The sequence below is a fragment of the Chlorocebus sabaeus genome, chromosome 2, assembly GCF_047675955.1.
Source record: "Chlorocebus sabaeus isolate Y175 chromosome 2, mChlSab1.0.hap1, whole genome shotgun sequence".
Taxonomy (NCBI): Eukaryota; Metazoa; Chordata; class Mammalia; order Primates; family Cercopithecidae; genus Chlorocebus; species Chlorocebus sabaeus.
Genome location: NC_132905.1, coordinates 20,039,056 through 20,052,917, shown reverse-complemented (window position 1 = coordinate 20,052,917; position 13,862 = coordinate 20,039,056). Strand labels below are relative to the sequence as shown.

The window sequence follows — 13,862 nt, the reverse complement described above, 5'->3', positions numbered from 1 at the left end:
CTTATTCCTAAAAAGTCAAGAGAACTGCTTTCCTGCCACCAACTTGCTGTGTGCGTGACCTTGGGCAAGTCCCTCTGCTCTAAGCCTCTGTGGAGTGTGGAGATCACATCAGGGTCCCCCACTGATTGAGATATTCTGACTAAACAACTAGTATCTGAATCACCTCCACCCCTTTGGGGTCCCTGGGATCCTCTATCAAAATGCAAGAGGGCCTGTAGCAGAGCTAACAGCACCGCAGTGTGATAACAACACTCGTCTCCATTTCTCCACTGCTTTCTACAGCCTCAACATCTAATGTAATCCCCACTACCACGAGGTAGGCACTGTTATTATCCCCATTTTATAGATAAGAAAACAGAGGCTCAGAGAAGTGAAGAAAGTGGCCAGGCTAGCACTGGAGACTGGGGGGAATCCACCTCAAAGGACGGGCTCTTGATTCTACTGTCACCTACTCATAGAAGTTTCTGGAAGTTTGCTTTAGAAACTCCACTGTAGAAACTCTGTGGCCTTTGAGCCCCCATTCAAACTGAAGCCCTTCAGCTGCCCCTCAAGTATCGTGAGAACGAGGACCCAGACGGGCAGGACCCACAGCTCCCAGCCTCTTTCCACCCACCCTCCTTGAGCCAGCCCCTCATCCTGGACCCACAAGCACATTGCAGCCCAGCCAGAGCCTGTGAGCAGATGCAGATTTATTATTGCACAGACTGCAGCATCCTGAACCCCCACCCCAAACACCAGCCCCCAAACTAGGCCTGGGAGCTTTGGCAGGCACAGGCTTGTCTCCAGCACCAGCCAACAAAAAACAGGACAAGAATCTCTGAGACTGAGCCTGGAGCCTGTCAGCACTGAGCAGTGCCCCTGCCCCATTCCCCTCATGCTTCAGGAGTCTTGAGAAGCTCAGATGCAGATACAGAGCTGTGGGCCATGGCCAGCTGAGGATGGAAGAATCTGCAGGTTCTCCTCCAGGAAAATGCAGTCCCAGATTCCAGCCAAGTCACAAGGTCCCAGCAGGGCTTGAAACAGCAAGTGTGAAGCTAAGGGAGAAGGTTCCCAAGCACTGAGGGGAAATGGGGAAGCCGACCCCATCAGAAGCAAACTCCTAGGTCCCAGAGCTGCCTGGGGAGGCCCTGCCACAAAGCCAAAGCCCCCAAGGTCCACAGAAATGAAGGGAGGACAGCAGCAGTTCCCTCTGGCTCAGTTTGGAGGCCACGTCCTTCCCCAGGCTTGGAGGGGCCTGGAAGTTCTTTCCCTCCATCCTCCTGGAGGCAGGAAACCATGGCCTTTGGCCCTTCCCCCACCCCCAGGAAACGCAAGGGCCCAGAGACCTAGTGTGGTACAAAACATCTTTAAGTGAGGTACATCCAAGTAGCCGTCTTCTGCCCAGTAAGCCAAAAGGGCTTATAACTGCACCCAGGCTGTACTCAGTTGGAGCCCCAGACTTGCTCCTCTCCTGCTGGGAAATGCTTCTTGACAAGCAGCGTGTCTTCAACACCTGCCTCAGTGTCTGCCCCAGGGACATCGATATCTCCCTGGGCTTCCATGGGCTTCTGTGCTCCCCTGAGTTTTCGGTGGGCCTTGATGGGGGAGGAGACAAGCCATTCCCACAGGGCATCACAGAAGATTTCTCTCACCGGTCCCAGGCTTCCTGCAGGTGACCCTCTAGCATCCCCAGCACACGGGAAACCCCAAATGCAATCCCAGTCTCAGACACACTCCAAAGCAGGCCATCATCACTGCACCTTAACCCCTCTTCCCACCCCCGCCCCTTGGCCACCTGGCCAGCGGCTTCCCAGCCAGAGGCTCTATGGGGTCTCCCCTCATCTATTGGTCCAGAAGGGAAGCTGACTGGACTGGTGGGAGGAGACACAGCACTGTGTTCTGGGATATTCAAACTGACCTTGTCCATTTCCTCTACTGTCACCCAGAACATCTACAGGCAAGGGAGACTGCGGGGTGCAGACTGCACAAGGACAGGCCTCTGCACTGGTCTGAGGGGGTCTCAGCACCCACCCCACCCAGCTTCCCTGGGAGGCCTCAGCCCACAGCCAAAAGATTAAATCAAAGCGGGGCAGGGTGGGAGGAATGGGGATGGGATTGAATATTAACGTCCTGGTTAGGTGACATCTCCCAAAACACACAAAAGCCCAGGGAGGGGACAACCTAGGGAAAGGCAAGGGAGTGGAGGAGGGCAGGGGACAGGAGCAGATCAGGAAGCTCAAGAGATCAGGGTGCTTCTCTCTGGGCTCTCCTTGCCCCTGGGCAGAGAGCTCCTGAAGGAGCCCAGGACATTCCATTCCTCTTGGCACCACCACCGCCACCCAGCACAGGCACCACGGGAGGCCTCTTGAAACTCTTGTTGGGTGAATGTGAACTGGACCACGGGGTTCCAGGTCCAGAGTCCAGTCCTCTTTGGCCACCCTGCCTGGCACTGCAAAAAGACGGTCCTCATGTCCTCGGCAGGAACTTCTGGCTCTGCAAACAGACAGCAAAAGGGTCAGGTGAGGGAGGGAGGGCAGTGACTGGGATGCCAAGCCAGGTGCAGGGCTCAAGCCTCAGGGTTCATCTTCTCTGGGGCAAGATCCCACCTCTGCATCCCCCCAGACAGCCTTGTCCCTTGGTTCTGATACTCAGCAGGTCACAAACAGGTCCCCGAGGCCTCTCCTGGCCCTGGCTGCCTGCCTCTGTTTATTTGCACATGCTGTTCCCTTTGCTGGTGCACTCATCTCTTCCCTCTTCCTCCCACACTGTCATCCGGTTCACTCCTTTTCACCCTTCAGGTCATTAAAGGAATCACTGCCTGCAGGAAACATTCCCAGCACCCCTGTGAAACATGGAACCTGCAGAGCTCAAGCGTTCACCCCCACGGCAGCACCTACCAGGCTGGTATTGTCATTGACTGTTTACATGATGACAGCATAGACTCTCCTGGAGCTGATTAAGAACCTCTAGCCCAAACTAAGCTAGGATCAAAAAGGGGGGCCTGGGGAAAAGGCAGAAACCCTGTTATTATCGCCAAGCATGGGACTGAGGCTGTGAAGGCTGGTTCCAGCAGGGGGAAGATTTTGTCTTGTAGATGCTTCATCTTGAGAGCAGTGAGGGCCACTCTCCTTCAGCCCAGCCCAGCCCACTCCACTTCATGGGAATTTACCCAAGCCCCCAGCTCCATCATGGGGAGAAAACTGAGAGGGAACCAACGGGCAGAGGAACGGGAGGAGGCTGGGGGACCAAGGGATTAAAGACTGAAGTGGGGAAGAGAGAAAGGGAGCACAGAGATGAGTGTCCCACCATCCCAGGTGAGCTCAGTCTACACCTGCTGTGCTTAATGTTTGAACTGCAAGACTTTTCTGTAATGGACTCTAAGTTCAGGGTTACTTTCATTGTGTTCACCACGTTCTTAAAGCAGCAGTGAGTCCTTGCGGTATACCCAGCTCCCACCAGAGCAGTACATGTTGGCCAAATGAATGAGTGAATGAAGCCCTCAGTGCTCACCTGACAGAGAGCAGGTGCTCTGCAAACATTGAACTAATGAAAGAGAGAGAGAGTGTGTGTGTGTGTGTGTGTGTGTGTGTATGTGTGTGTGTGTGTGTTGGTATCAAATCACACTCTAGGTCCTGGCTTCTGCAGGTGGGTGGACCTCAGTTAGTCACAGGACTGTCATCCAAGTACCGGGTAGGTCCCTCCTCCCACCACCCTGGCTCAGAACTCCCCAGGGGCTCCTACCCCCAACCCCTCCTCCAGCCAGCTGGCTGCACCTGGTAGGCGAGGGTCAGGTCAGGAGGTGAACGAAGAGGATGGCCAGGCCGATGTTCAGCAGGATCACCATGCAGATGAGGATGGTGTTGGGGACCTGGGAGCAGTAGAGAGAGGCTGCCTGAGTCCCCATGGCCTCTGAGACACCCCCCACTCAGGTCACAGCAAGGCTGGACAGAGCAAGAACTTCTGGATGGACCTTCCTAACAACATTGCCGTCTTTGTTCACTGTTGTATCCTGTCACCTGGATGGCAGACCATCACAGCTGAAAGGCCTCGTAGAAACAACCAAATCCCTCAGGGCCCAGGGAAGGACAAGATCATGCTCCAAGTCATATAGTGTGTGGATCAGGCCTGGAACCCAGGCATCCTGCCTTCTTTACTGCTAATTCCCCTTGGGACGCATTCTTCTGTCCCTCAGAGCCCAGCTTCAGTCTTTTTTGCTGCGGTTCCTAGCTCCCTGCCTCCCCTAAGTCAGGAGGTCTATAACCCAAGTCCTGTTGGGCCCTTCTTCCACCTCCAGGAAGCCCTCACTGCGACATCTTATAGCAGATGCTGCTGGTGCCCAGCCCAAACCCCCGACTGGGCAAATGGACCCACCGTCCAGCTGCTCAGGCTCCCAGCTGCCCCCTGCTCATGAGAACTGCCTCTGCCAATGGGATACCAGGTGCAAAGGCAGGAGGACTCCATGGGGCCATTTATACTCCAAAGTCCTCTGTGGACCAGGCCAAGGCTATACTCCCCTAAACCCCAGCCCTGCTGCATTTTCCCCTGTTCTATCCTGCTTCGGTCTCTCGCACCCCAGCGACCCCCAAATCCCCCGCCCATGAGTCCTGCCTCAAGCCCTGCTACCTCTAGGGAAACCGACCTTAGGCACACCTTCCCTGACAGCCTCACCTCTTCCACCTCCACCTCCGCCTCTGCCGCCAGCGCTGCCTCCTTCCGTGCCTTCTTCTTGGCCCCGGCCTTGGTCAGCCCTCGGGCCTCAGTCTTACGGGCCTTGGCCCTGGGCTCGGCTTTGGGGTTGATGGGCTTGGGCTCCAGCTTGGCGGGGGTCTCGCGTGCAGGCTCGGGGCCTCGGAGCGTGGGGGCCTGCAGCGGGGCGGTGGCCGGCGACGAGGGCGCGGACTCGGACCCGGAGACCTCGGGCTCGGGCTGGTCCTCGAAGGGCGGAGGCTCGGGCGGCATGGTGCGCACAGCATAGCTATGGTAGCCCTGGTAAAGCGCCACCTCCGGCTCCCGCGACTGCGCAGGCGGCGCCTGCAGAGCCTCGATGGCCATGCGCTCCGTGGCTGGACGCGCGGGGCTGCGGCGGCCCGCGGCCTCGGAAGGAGTGACTGGTCGGCTGCCCTCGCCGCTGGGCTCGCCGTTCCAGGCGCCCGGACTCAGCAGGCCGTCCTTGGATGCCCCGGGCCGGGGCCGCTTGGGCTGCGGGGGCGTCCCCGCAGGTGACGGGGGGCCACCCTCCGGCCGAGGGGTCTCACGCTCGTGCAGCTGAGGACTCTCGCGGGGCGGCTCTGGGAGGCCCGCTGCGCCGGCGCCCCGGTCGGGGGGCTCCAGCAGGCTCTCCGAGTTCTCCAGGATCTCCTGCAGCAGCCGGCGCTTCTGATATTCTGGACCTGCCAGGGGCACACAGGGAGGCTGGGTTCAAACCCGGCACCACTGTTGGGCGATCCTGGGCCAGCCACTTCACCTCTCGAGCCTCATTCATGGGCTCAGTAGGCACTCACATAGCACTGACCAAGTGCCAGGCACTGTTCTAAGCACTTTCCAAATATTAACTCATTGAATCCTTGTAGTAACCCTATGAAGTTGATGCTACTGTGAACCTCAAAGGGAGGCTCTGAGAGGTTACATCACTTGCCCAAAGTCACACAGCTGTCAAAGGGCAGAGCCAGGACTAGTACCCAGCAGTCTGGCTCCAGAGGCGATGCCCTTTACTATGGCACGAGTCTCTTTCCATTCCCTTATCTGAAACATGGGCCTGATCATACCTATTTTATAAATACGAATGGAAGGATTGAGAAAATGTATGTCAAAGGCGGAGCTCAGGGCCCGGCACCGGCATAGACCAGCAGGGGGAGCGCTGTGACCAAAAGTGAGGGATCCTCCCAGGCACAGGTTTTCGCTCCTAGGTTTTCCATCCGGCCTCCTTTGGCCTCCTTTCTGCAGCCAGGATCACGTTTAGAAAACGCACATCTGATCATGTCATTAACTTAAATTTAAAAATGTTTCATTAACATTAAAACATGGCTGGGCACGGTGGCTCACACCTGTAATCCCAGCACTTTGGGAGGCTGAGGAGGACAGATCACAAGGTCAGGAGATGGAGACCATCCTGGCCAACATGGTGAAACCCTGTTTCTCTAAAAATATAAAAATTAGCTGGATGTGGTGGCGTGTGCCTATAGTCCCAGCTACTCAGGAGGCTGAGGCAGGAGAATTACCTGAACCAGGGAGTCGGCAGTTACAGTGAGTGAGCCAAGATAGCGCCACTGCACTCCAGCCTAGCAACAGAGTGTGACTCCATCTCAAACAAACAAACAAACAAACAAAACCCAAAACCTTCATTGCAGAGAATGCCCACCTCTGTCCCTCAGGGGCTCCCACCACTCTATCCATGTGCCAGATCTCTACCAAGGCCAGGAGGTCCTCCTTACTCTGCAGCCTCGATTCTCGGGACCCATGGCCTACTTTGTGATCTGGCTTCCTGGCATGCTGCTCTGTCCGAGTTTCTGTGCCTTTGCGCCTCCTCCACTCATCCCACCCAGCACTATCTGGTGCAGCAGCTCTCAAAGTGCCTCAGACTAGCAGCATCCGCACCGCCTGATCCTTAGAAATGCACATTCATTCATGGGCTCCACTTGAGACCTACTGAATCAGAAACTCTGGGGGTGGGCCCACAAATCTGTGTCAAATTTGAGACCCACTGACTTGATAGACTCTTGTTCAGCCTACAAGATTCAGTTCAAATGGCCTCTCCTGAGGGCAGCCTTCTCTAACACTTCCTCTTGCCTAACTGCTTCCTGTGAGCTCCCTCCACTCCCATTCTAACCACACAGTGCTCACCCTGCTGTGCGCAATGGAACCGTAATCATGAGACAACAGCCACAGTCACTGAGAGCTTACCGAGGACTGGGAATGTACCTTACATGCATGTAATCCATCCACAAAAAAGCAGGTACAGTTCTTACTCCCATTTTACAGATCAGGAAACTGAGGTTTACTGAGGTTTACAGAGGTTAAACACCTCACTCAAAGTCTCACAGCTGGGAAGCAGCGGAATCAGGGTTTGAACGAATGCAGAGTCTGTTTATTGTACCCCTAGCTCTGTTGTTTTTGTGACTCTCTGCTCCCCTAGATTTTGGACCCCACTTATGTAACCCGAGCCCGGCACAGTGCCTGACACATGGACAGTGCTCAATGCTTGACTGAAACTGTTGGGCAAGTGCAAGAAGCCATTTTTCCCTCTCATCCACCAGTGACTTCTCCCCTCTAAGCTTCACCAGCTCCAGCTGTCTTCCCTGCTCAGATCAGAGAGAAAAGACTACTTGGAGTGCCTCTGTTGCCCTCCCCATGAGCTCAGCATGAAGGCAGAGATGTGTCTCCCCACCTACCCCTGCATCATCCCATCCCACATTTGCACCATGCCCCAGTTTCCGAGAGTCATGGGCATCCAGGAAACCACTTGGGCATCTCAGATTCCAGTAAGCAAAGAAAAGCACCCACCCTAGGGATAGCCCTACCCTGCCCATCATTCCCTGGCTGGCCCTACCTGGCTGGTAGAAGTCCGGAGCCAGCTCCCTGGCCAAAGTACGAGCAATGTTGGACTCCTGGTTGGCAGCCAGGGCGGCCTGTTCCGCTGCCTCAGCTTTGGCTTTGGCGTGGCTTGTCCTATGGAGACAATGTGGCAGAAGACTCAGGATCCTTCCAGAGAACCAGGCTTCTGCCCCTTCTCCCCAACCCACAAAGAGACATGCTAAACAGAGTGTTCTTTCACTCAGGCAGTCATTGAATATTTATTGAGCCTCATGGTCCAGACTGCTGTGCATTCTCCAGATCATTTCTTCTTCTTTCTGAGCATACAGATAGACTACCTTTCCCAGCCTCCCTTGCGGTTACGTGTGGTCAAGTGACTGAGTTCTGGCCAGTGCATTATGGGAAGACATCATGTATGCTATTTCCAGGCTTGGCCCATAAAAACCTCTGTGACTTCTCTTTTTTCCCCAGCATTGCTGGTTGAATGCAGAGCAGGCTGAGTCCCCAGAATAGGGGACTTAACCTCTGTGTCACAGATCCCTTTGGCAGTGTGGTGAAGCCTATGGAATCCTTCTCAGAATAATGTTTTCAAATGCATAAAATACATAGGATTACAAAAGGATGCAGTTACTTGACATACTGTTTCCAAAATATTTTAAAACAACACATTTGTAAAATACTCTATATCTTTATAATCACATTAAACAAAATATCAGGTCTGTTAACTACTGTAATTTTAAAGTATAGATTAGCATAAAGGATATTTCAAGGATATCTAATTACAACATGTAATATGACGTGAAAATATGTGAGATTTCTATTGGTGACAAAGTCACAGCTGCTACTACTACTATTATGGTTTACTGCCTATTTCCATAATTGAAGAGAAGGCTACATTTCAGTTGGAGTTAATAAAAATATAGATGTAGCTTTTCCCATTGTAGAGGGTACTTCTGGTGCCCTGTGCAGATCCCTTCACTGGGCAAATGTGCCCACCCCCGGCTGATGTGGGTGTTGGCTGCTAATGGCTCCTTATTACCCCAGAGAATTGTAGCCCATAGAAGCCACCTTGTTCCAGAAGTTAAAATGCTGCCCTGCCTACCCCTAAACCCAGGCAGCCCATGCCAATGACTGGTACTGGTCAGCCTCCTCTTGCCTCAAGAGGAAGGAACTTCAGCTGCAGCAAGTACAATCCACGCTCCAGAGCCCCCCGTGGACTGGCTGAAGCAGGTCTCCAGCTGAGACCACATCTTTGCTCGGCTCCTTCCCTCTGCCATCCTGCGTGTCATTCTCCTCTCTCCTGAAAGCCTCCCTCAATAAATCACTTACACAAGAATCCCCACTTCAGGCTCTACTTCTGGCGAATCTAACCCTCACCATCCAAGTTCATGGACACCTGAAATCTATCCACAGACCCTCCCATGGACTCCAAGTTAAGAAATCTGAGCCCATAAAATGATTGCATGGAGCAAAGCCCCTTCCCACAGCCCCACAGTTGCACGTGACAGGAGCAAATCTTAAACATTCATCGTGTTAAGTACCTGAGATTTGGGGGATGTCTGTTTCAGCTGTCAGCCTAGCTTAACTCACAGAAGAACCCACTAAAGTAATAACAGTCCAGTTTCTGAATGGGCCAGGCATGGTTCTAAAGGAGTTATGAAGATTATCTCATATGCTCATTCTAATGGCGTAGGAAGCTGGTGCTGTTATTACTCTCCCTATTTTACAGTAAAGAAAATTGAAGCGCAAACAGGTTAAGCAATTTGCCCAAGGTCAGAGTCCTGAAGTGCAGGAGCTGGGATTTTGAACCTAGGCAACGTAACTCTAGGGCAGTGGTGTCCGATCTTTTGGCTTCCGTGGGCCACATTGGAAGAAGAATTGTCATGGACCACACAGAAAATACACTAACGATAGCCGATAAGCTCAAAAAAAAAAAAAAAAAAACCAAATCACACACACACACAAATCCCATACCATTTTAAGAGAGTTTACGAATTCGTGTTGGGCGGCACTGAAAGCCGTCCTGGGCTGCATACAGCCCACGGGTTAGACAAGCTTGCTCTATACCAGCAGCTGAGCACGTGTCAGAGCCTCTGCCAGGAGCTAAGCATGGCCAGGAACTGAGGACAGAGACTCTGTGGACCAGAAAGGCCACTGTCAGATGAGGGAGCTGGCTAGTAAACAGACACAAAAACTATTTAATAAAATGCAATGAAATAAAAAGTACCTAATTATAATTGTGAAATAGGCCGCGAGGGAGGAATAGAGAATACAATGAAAATGCAGGACAGAAAGACTTGATGTTGATGGGTGGTGGAGGTGGGCTGGTCAGGAAAGGATTCCTTGAGGAAGTTGACATTTGAGTTGAGACTTGAAGAAACACATACATTAGGCCCATAAGAGGTGGGTGGCTCAATGAACCAGGTAGACAGAAGGGCACGTGCAAGGACTCTGACACTGAGGAAGAGCTTGGTGCCTTCGATGAGTTTCAAAGCCAAGAAAGAGTGTCCACTCTCTACAGATGAGTTAATTCCTTGGGGAGCTGATGTGTGTGTGTCTTTATCTCAGTCTCCAGCAGAGAACTGGGTGCACAATAAGGAGGATAAATTCCCTTAAGCTTCTACTATGCACCAGGCCTTTTATCCCTTACAAACCTCAAAACTGTGAGTAGTGAGGTAGTGTTTACCTGTCCCTACTTCACAGGTGGGGAAACAGGTTCAGAAAGGTGTCTTGCTCAAGGAAACAAAATAGAGTTAACATTTACAAAGCACTTAATACATGCCAAGGGCTTTACAGAAATGAACGTATTTAACCCCCCAATAACTCTACAGGGTAGATGTTATTCCCATCATCCCTGTCTACAGAGGAGACATCCAAGGCACAGGAGGGTTCTAAAGAACCCAGGCCAGCGCAGTGGCTCGTGCCTGTAATCCTACCACTTTGGGAGGCTGAGGCAGGAAGATCACTTGAGCTCAGGAGTTCAAGACCAGCCTAAGTAACATAGCAAGACCCTGTCTCTACTAAAAATTAAAAAAAAAAAAAATAGCCAGGTGTGGTGGTGCACGCCTGTAGTCCTAGCTACTCAGGAGGCTGAGGTGTGGGGGATTGCTTGAACCTAGGGGACCGAGGCTGCAGTGAGCTATTATCACCCCATTGCACTCCAGCCTGGGCAACTGAGCAAGATCGCATCTCAAAAAGAAAAAAAGAATCCACCCAAACTTATTACACAGCTAGTAAGTACCAGAGTAAGGATTCAAACCAAAGCATTCTGGGATCTAGAGTCTGCATCCTAACCACAGGTTCAATTTCCACTCAATAGCAAGCAGCAGAGTAAGATTCCAAACCTGGAGCTATCTGATTTCCAAGCCCCTGCCTCTCCACTATGCCATATTGCCACAGTAAAGTTTGCTGAATGAATACATGGCTGAAGGCACACATGCAGGCGTGCACATATGTAGGGGCAAGGAGGCAGCCTAGGGAAGAGTTAAGAGCACATAGTTTTGGAATTAGAGGCCCTGGATTCCAATTTGGGCTCTGCCAAGGCCAGGGACAGAATGAGCTGACCAAGGCACTCACCTCAGGGGCAAAATTTACAGGGTTGCCAAAAAAACTCAGGGATCAAGAGGAATCACATTTTAATGCAATATTTTAAAAGTCAAAATTAATGCAAAAATAAATCCTTGATGAACCTATGAAGAAAATTTTAAATAAAGCCTGGATTGGACCCTGCACTTGGATCCCTCACTTACTCACTCACCTCACCCCACTGGGACTCTAGGACCTTGGGTGCATGCATAGCTTTACCTCTCTGTGCCTCAGTTTCTTCATCTGTAAAGCAGAGATAGTAATTCTCCCCTCCTGAACTTGCTGTGAAAACTAAGTGACAGAGAACATGTGAAAGTGTTTAGCCTTGAGGATGATGATGATGACGATGATGATGATGGGGTGTTGGTGGCGGTGGTGAAAGAGGAGGAGGAGAATGACATTTGTACATCAAAACTGAGTGTGCTACATGCATATCCCCAGGCTTATTTTTGCCTACATGTGAGTATGTGTGAGACAAAGTTCTAAACTTTTTAGAGCCACTTCTCTGGGAACCTGAAACCCCAGGAGGGAGGAGGAGGGAAAGGGCTGGATAAGCCTTCAAAATGAGAAAATGCCCCTTTTGTTGGTCATGTGAGCAGAAGGATGCCCACTTTCTGGTGCCTTTGGAAGCTGTGCCGAGGACTCCTCAGGCAGGAAAGGCAGCCTCTCCCCACAGCCCTGGAAGATCCTGGAGGAACAACTGTGTACAGCCAGAACAGGGGCGGCCACACAGCCCAGGGCAATGAGGGCTGCTGTGCTGGAAGGAAGCACACCCTGTCCATCTCCAACCGCCTGGCCCGCTGCATCCTATCAGCGCTTCTCCCCCGTCCCATGCTCCCAGTCTCTGATCCCAGCCTTCAGGCCAGGAATCCCAGTGTTCTTCAGCACCCTCCCTTCCCACCTCCTTCCACATCCACAGCCCATCAGTCACCAACGCCGGTCTCTCTAGCTCCCTTTTTAACTCTTGAACCCTCTGCCACTCCTCCTGCACCCCCTCCCGTGTGTCTCCCCTGCCTGCCAGCTTGCTCCTACAGCTGCTCCTGCACACAGCGGCTCAGCGAGCCTGCTTAACCACACACCCGTGGCCTCACCCCTTGCTTCAAATCTTTGCAAGTCTTCCTACTGTGCTCACAATAAAACCCTAGCTACTGAGTATGGCCTTCAAGGCTCTCCAGACCCTTGCCCGAGGCAGTCTGGATGGGGTATACCAGCAGCTCACGGGGTGAAGGGCGGGCAGAATCACTGTGGCTGGGAGGCTATTGCTTCTAGGCCAGGGCCTCTCGTAATGCAGTCCGTGACCCCCACGCAATATCCTCATCACCCGGAAGCTCAGAAATACAAATTCGCAGGCTCTGCCCAGACCGACTCATGGGAATTTGAAGGGAACGAGCCTAGGAATCTGTGTTTTATACTCCAGATCCTGACTAAAGTTTGAGAAGCACATGTTCCGCAGAGAGAAAAGCCAGCTCCATCTTGAAGTTGTTCCCAGCCTTCTCCACCCGCTGTGGGAGCCCTGGATGTTTTCCTTTCAGCACCAAGGTCCCTCCCTGAATCAGGGCCCTGCTGGGGAAATGCAGGAAGCGTTTCCTGACCACTCACCATCTCTGGATCCATGCCTCTGGGTGAGGGTCTGGAGGATGGCTCTGACCCTGCTTGGGGAAAAGGAGCAGCCACTGGGGCTGGGGGAGGAACAGGGAGACTCTTCTTGATTTCATTCGGATGAACTTTCGTCAGCAGGGTTAAAAATAAGGCTGGTGTATCTGGGATAGGAGCAGGGCTATCACCCAATAGAGCCACTTCGAGAAGCTCCCGCCCCACCCTGGCCTCCTTTCCCCATCTCTCCTCCCAGGCCCCTAACTGCCTGGCTGTTTCCCAGTTGTCTCCACCAGGCATTGGTGGCCTCATGCAGCCAAAGGGGGACACTCACCAGACGTGCCCCGACTCTAGGCCTTTGCTTAGGCTGTTCCCCCACCTGGAAGGCTCTCTCCCTCCTGCTGTGATTCTGGCCTTAAAGAGTCAGTTTAAGACCCACCTCTATGTATTGGTTAATTCATTTAGTACAACTTTATGGAGTGCCTACTATGTGCTAGGCACTTTTCTGGGCACTGAAGACATAGAGGCAAACTGAACATCCAAAAATCCCTTGTATCGTCAGGCATAGTGGCTCACGCCTGTAATCCCAACACTTTGGGAGGCTGAGGCAGGAGGATCACTTGAGGCCAGAAGTTTCAGACCAGCCTGGGCAACACAACAAGACCCCAACTCTATCTTAAACAAAAATAGGAGAAAAGAAAGAAAAGAAACAAAAATCCCTTGCAGAGGTTACATTCCAGGGCATGGGTCAGCAGATGACAGTGGTAGGCTAAACCCAGCCTGCTGCCAGCTTTTGTGCCACCCATGAACTAAGAATGGTTTTTATATATTTGAACGGTTAGAAAAAAAAATCACAAAAGTAAGGGCCAGGCATGGTGGCTCACGCATGTAATCCCAGCACTATGGGAGGCTGAGGCAGGTGGATCACTTGAGGCCAGGAGATCAAGACCAGCCTGGCCAACATGGTGAAATGCTGTCTCTACAAAAAAATACAAAAATCAGCTGGGTACGGTGGTGCGCACCTGTAGTCCCAGCTACTTAGGAGGTTGAGGCAGAGAATCACTTGAATCTGGGAGGCAGAGGTTGCAGTGAGCCAAGATTGCACCACTGTACTCCAACTCCAGCCTCGGTGACAGAGTGAGACTCTGGCTCAAAAAAAAAAAAAAGTAATATTT

The 13,862-nt window shown here is 52.3% G+C and overlaps 1 protein-coding gene across 1 annotated transcript in view; it reads right to left on the bottom strand.

Moving 5' to 3' along the window:
• Nucleotides 1-671: 671 nt before the first annotated feature.
• Nucleotides 672-13,862, bottom strand: part of JPH2 (junctophilin 2) — an 80,749-nt gene continuing 67,558 nt past the window's right edge. Inside the window, exons 3-6 of the mRNA XM_008016752.3 lie at nt 7,526-7,644; nt 4,648-5,369; nt 3,753-3,847; nt 672-2,472 (exon numbers count right to left, since the gene is read on the bottom strand). Of these exons, the coding sequence (XP_008014943.3) occupies nt 3,767-3,847; nt 4,648-5,369; nt 7,526-7,644 (922 nt within the window). The 3' untranslated portion in view covers nt 672-2,472; nt 3,753-3,766. The remainder of the gene's footprint in view (nt 2,473-3,752; nt 3,848-4,647; nt 5,370-7,525; nt 7,645-13,862) is intronic.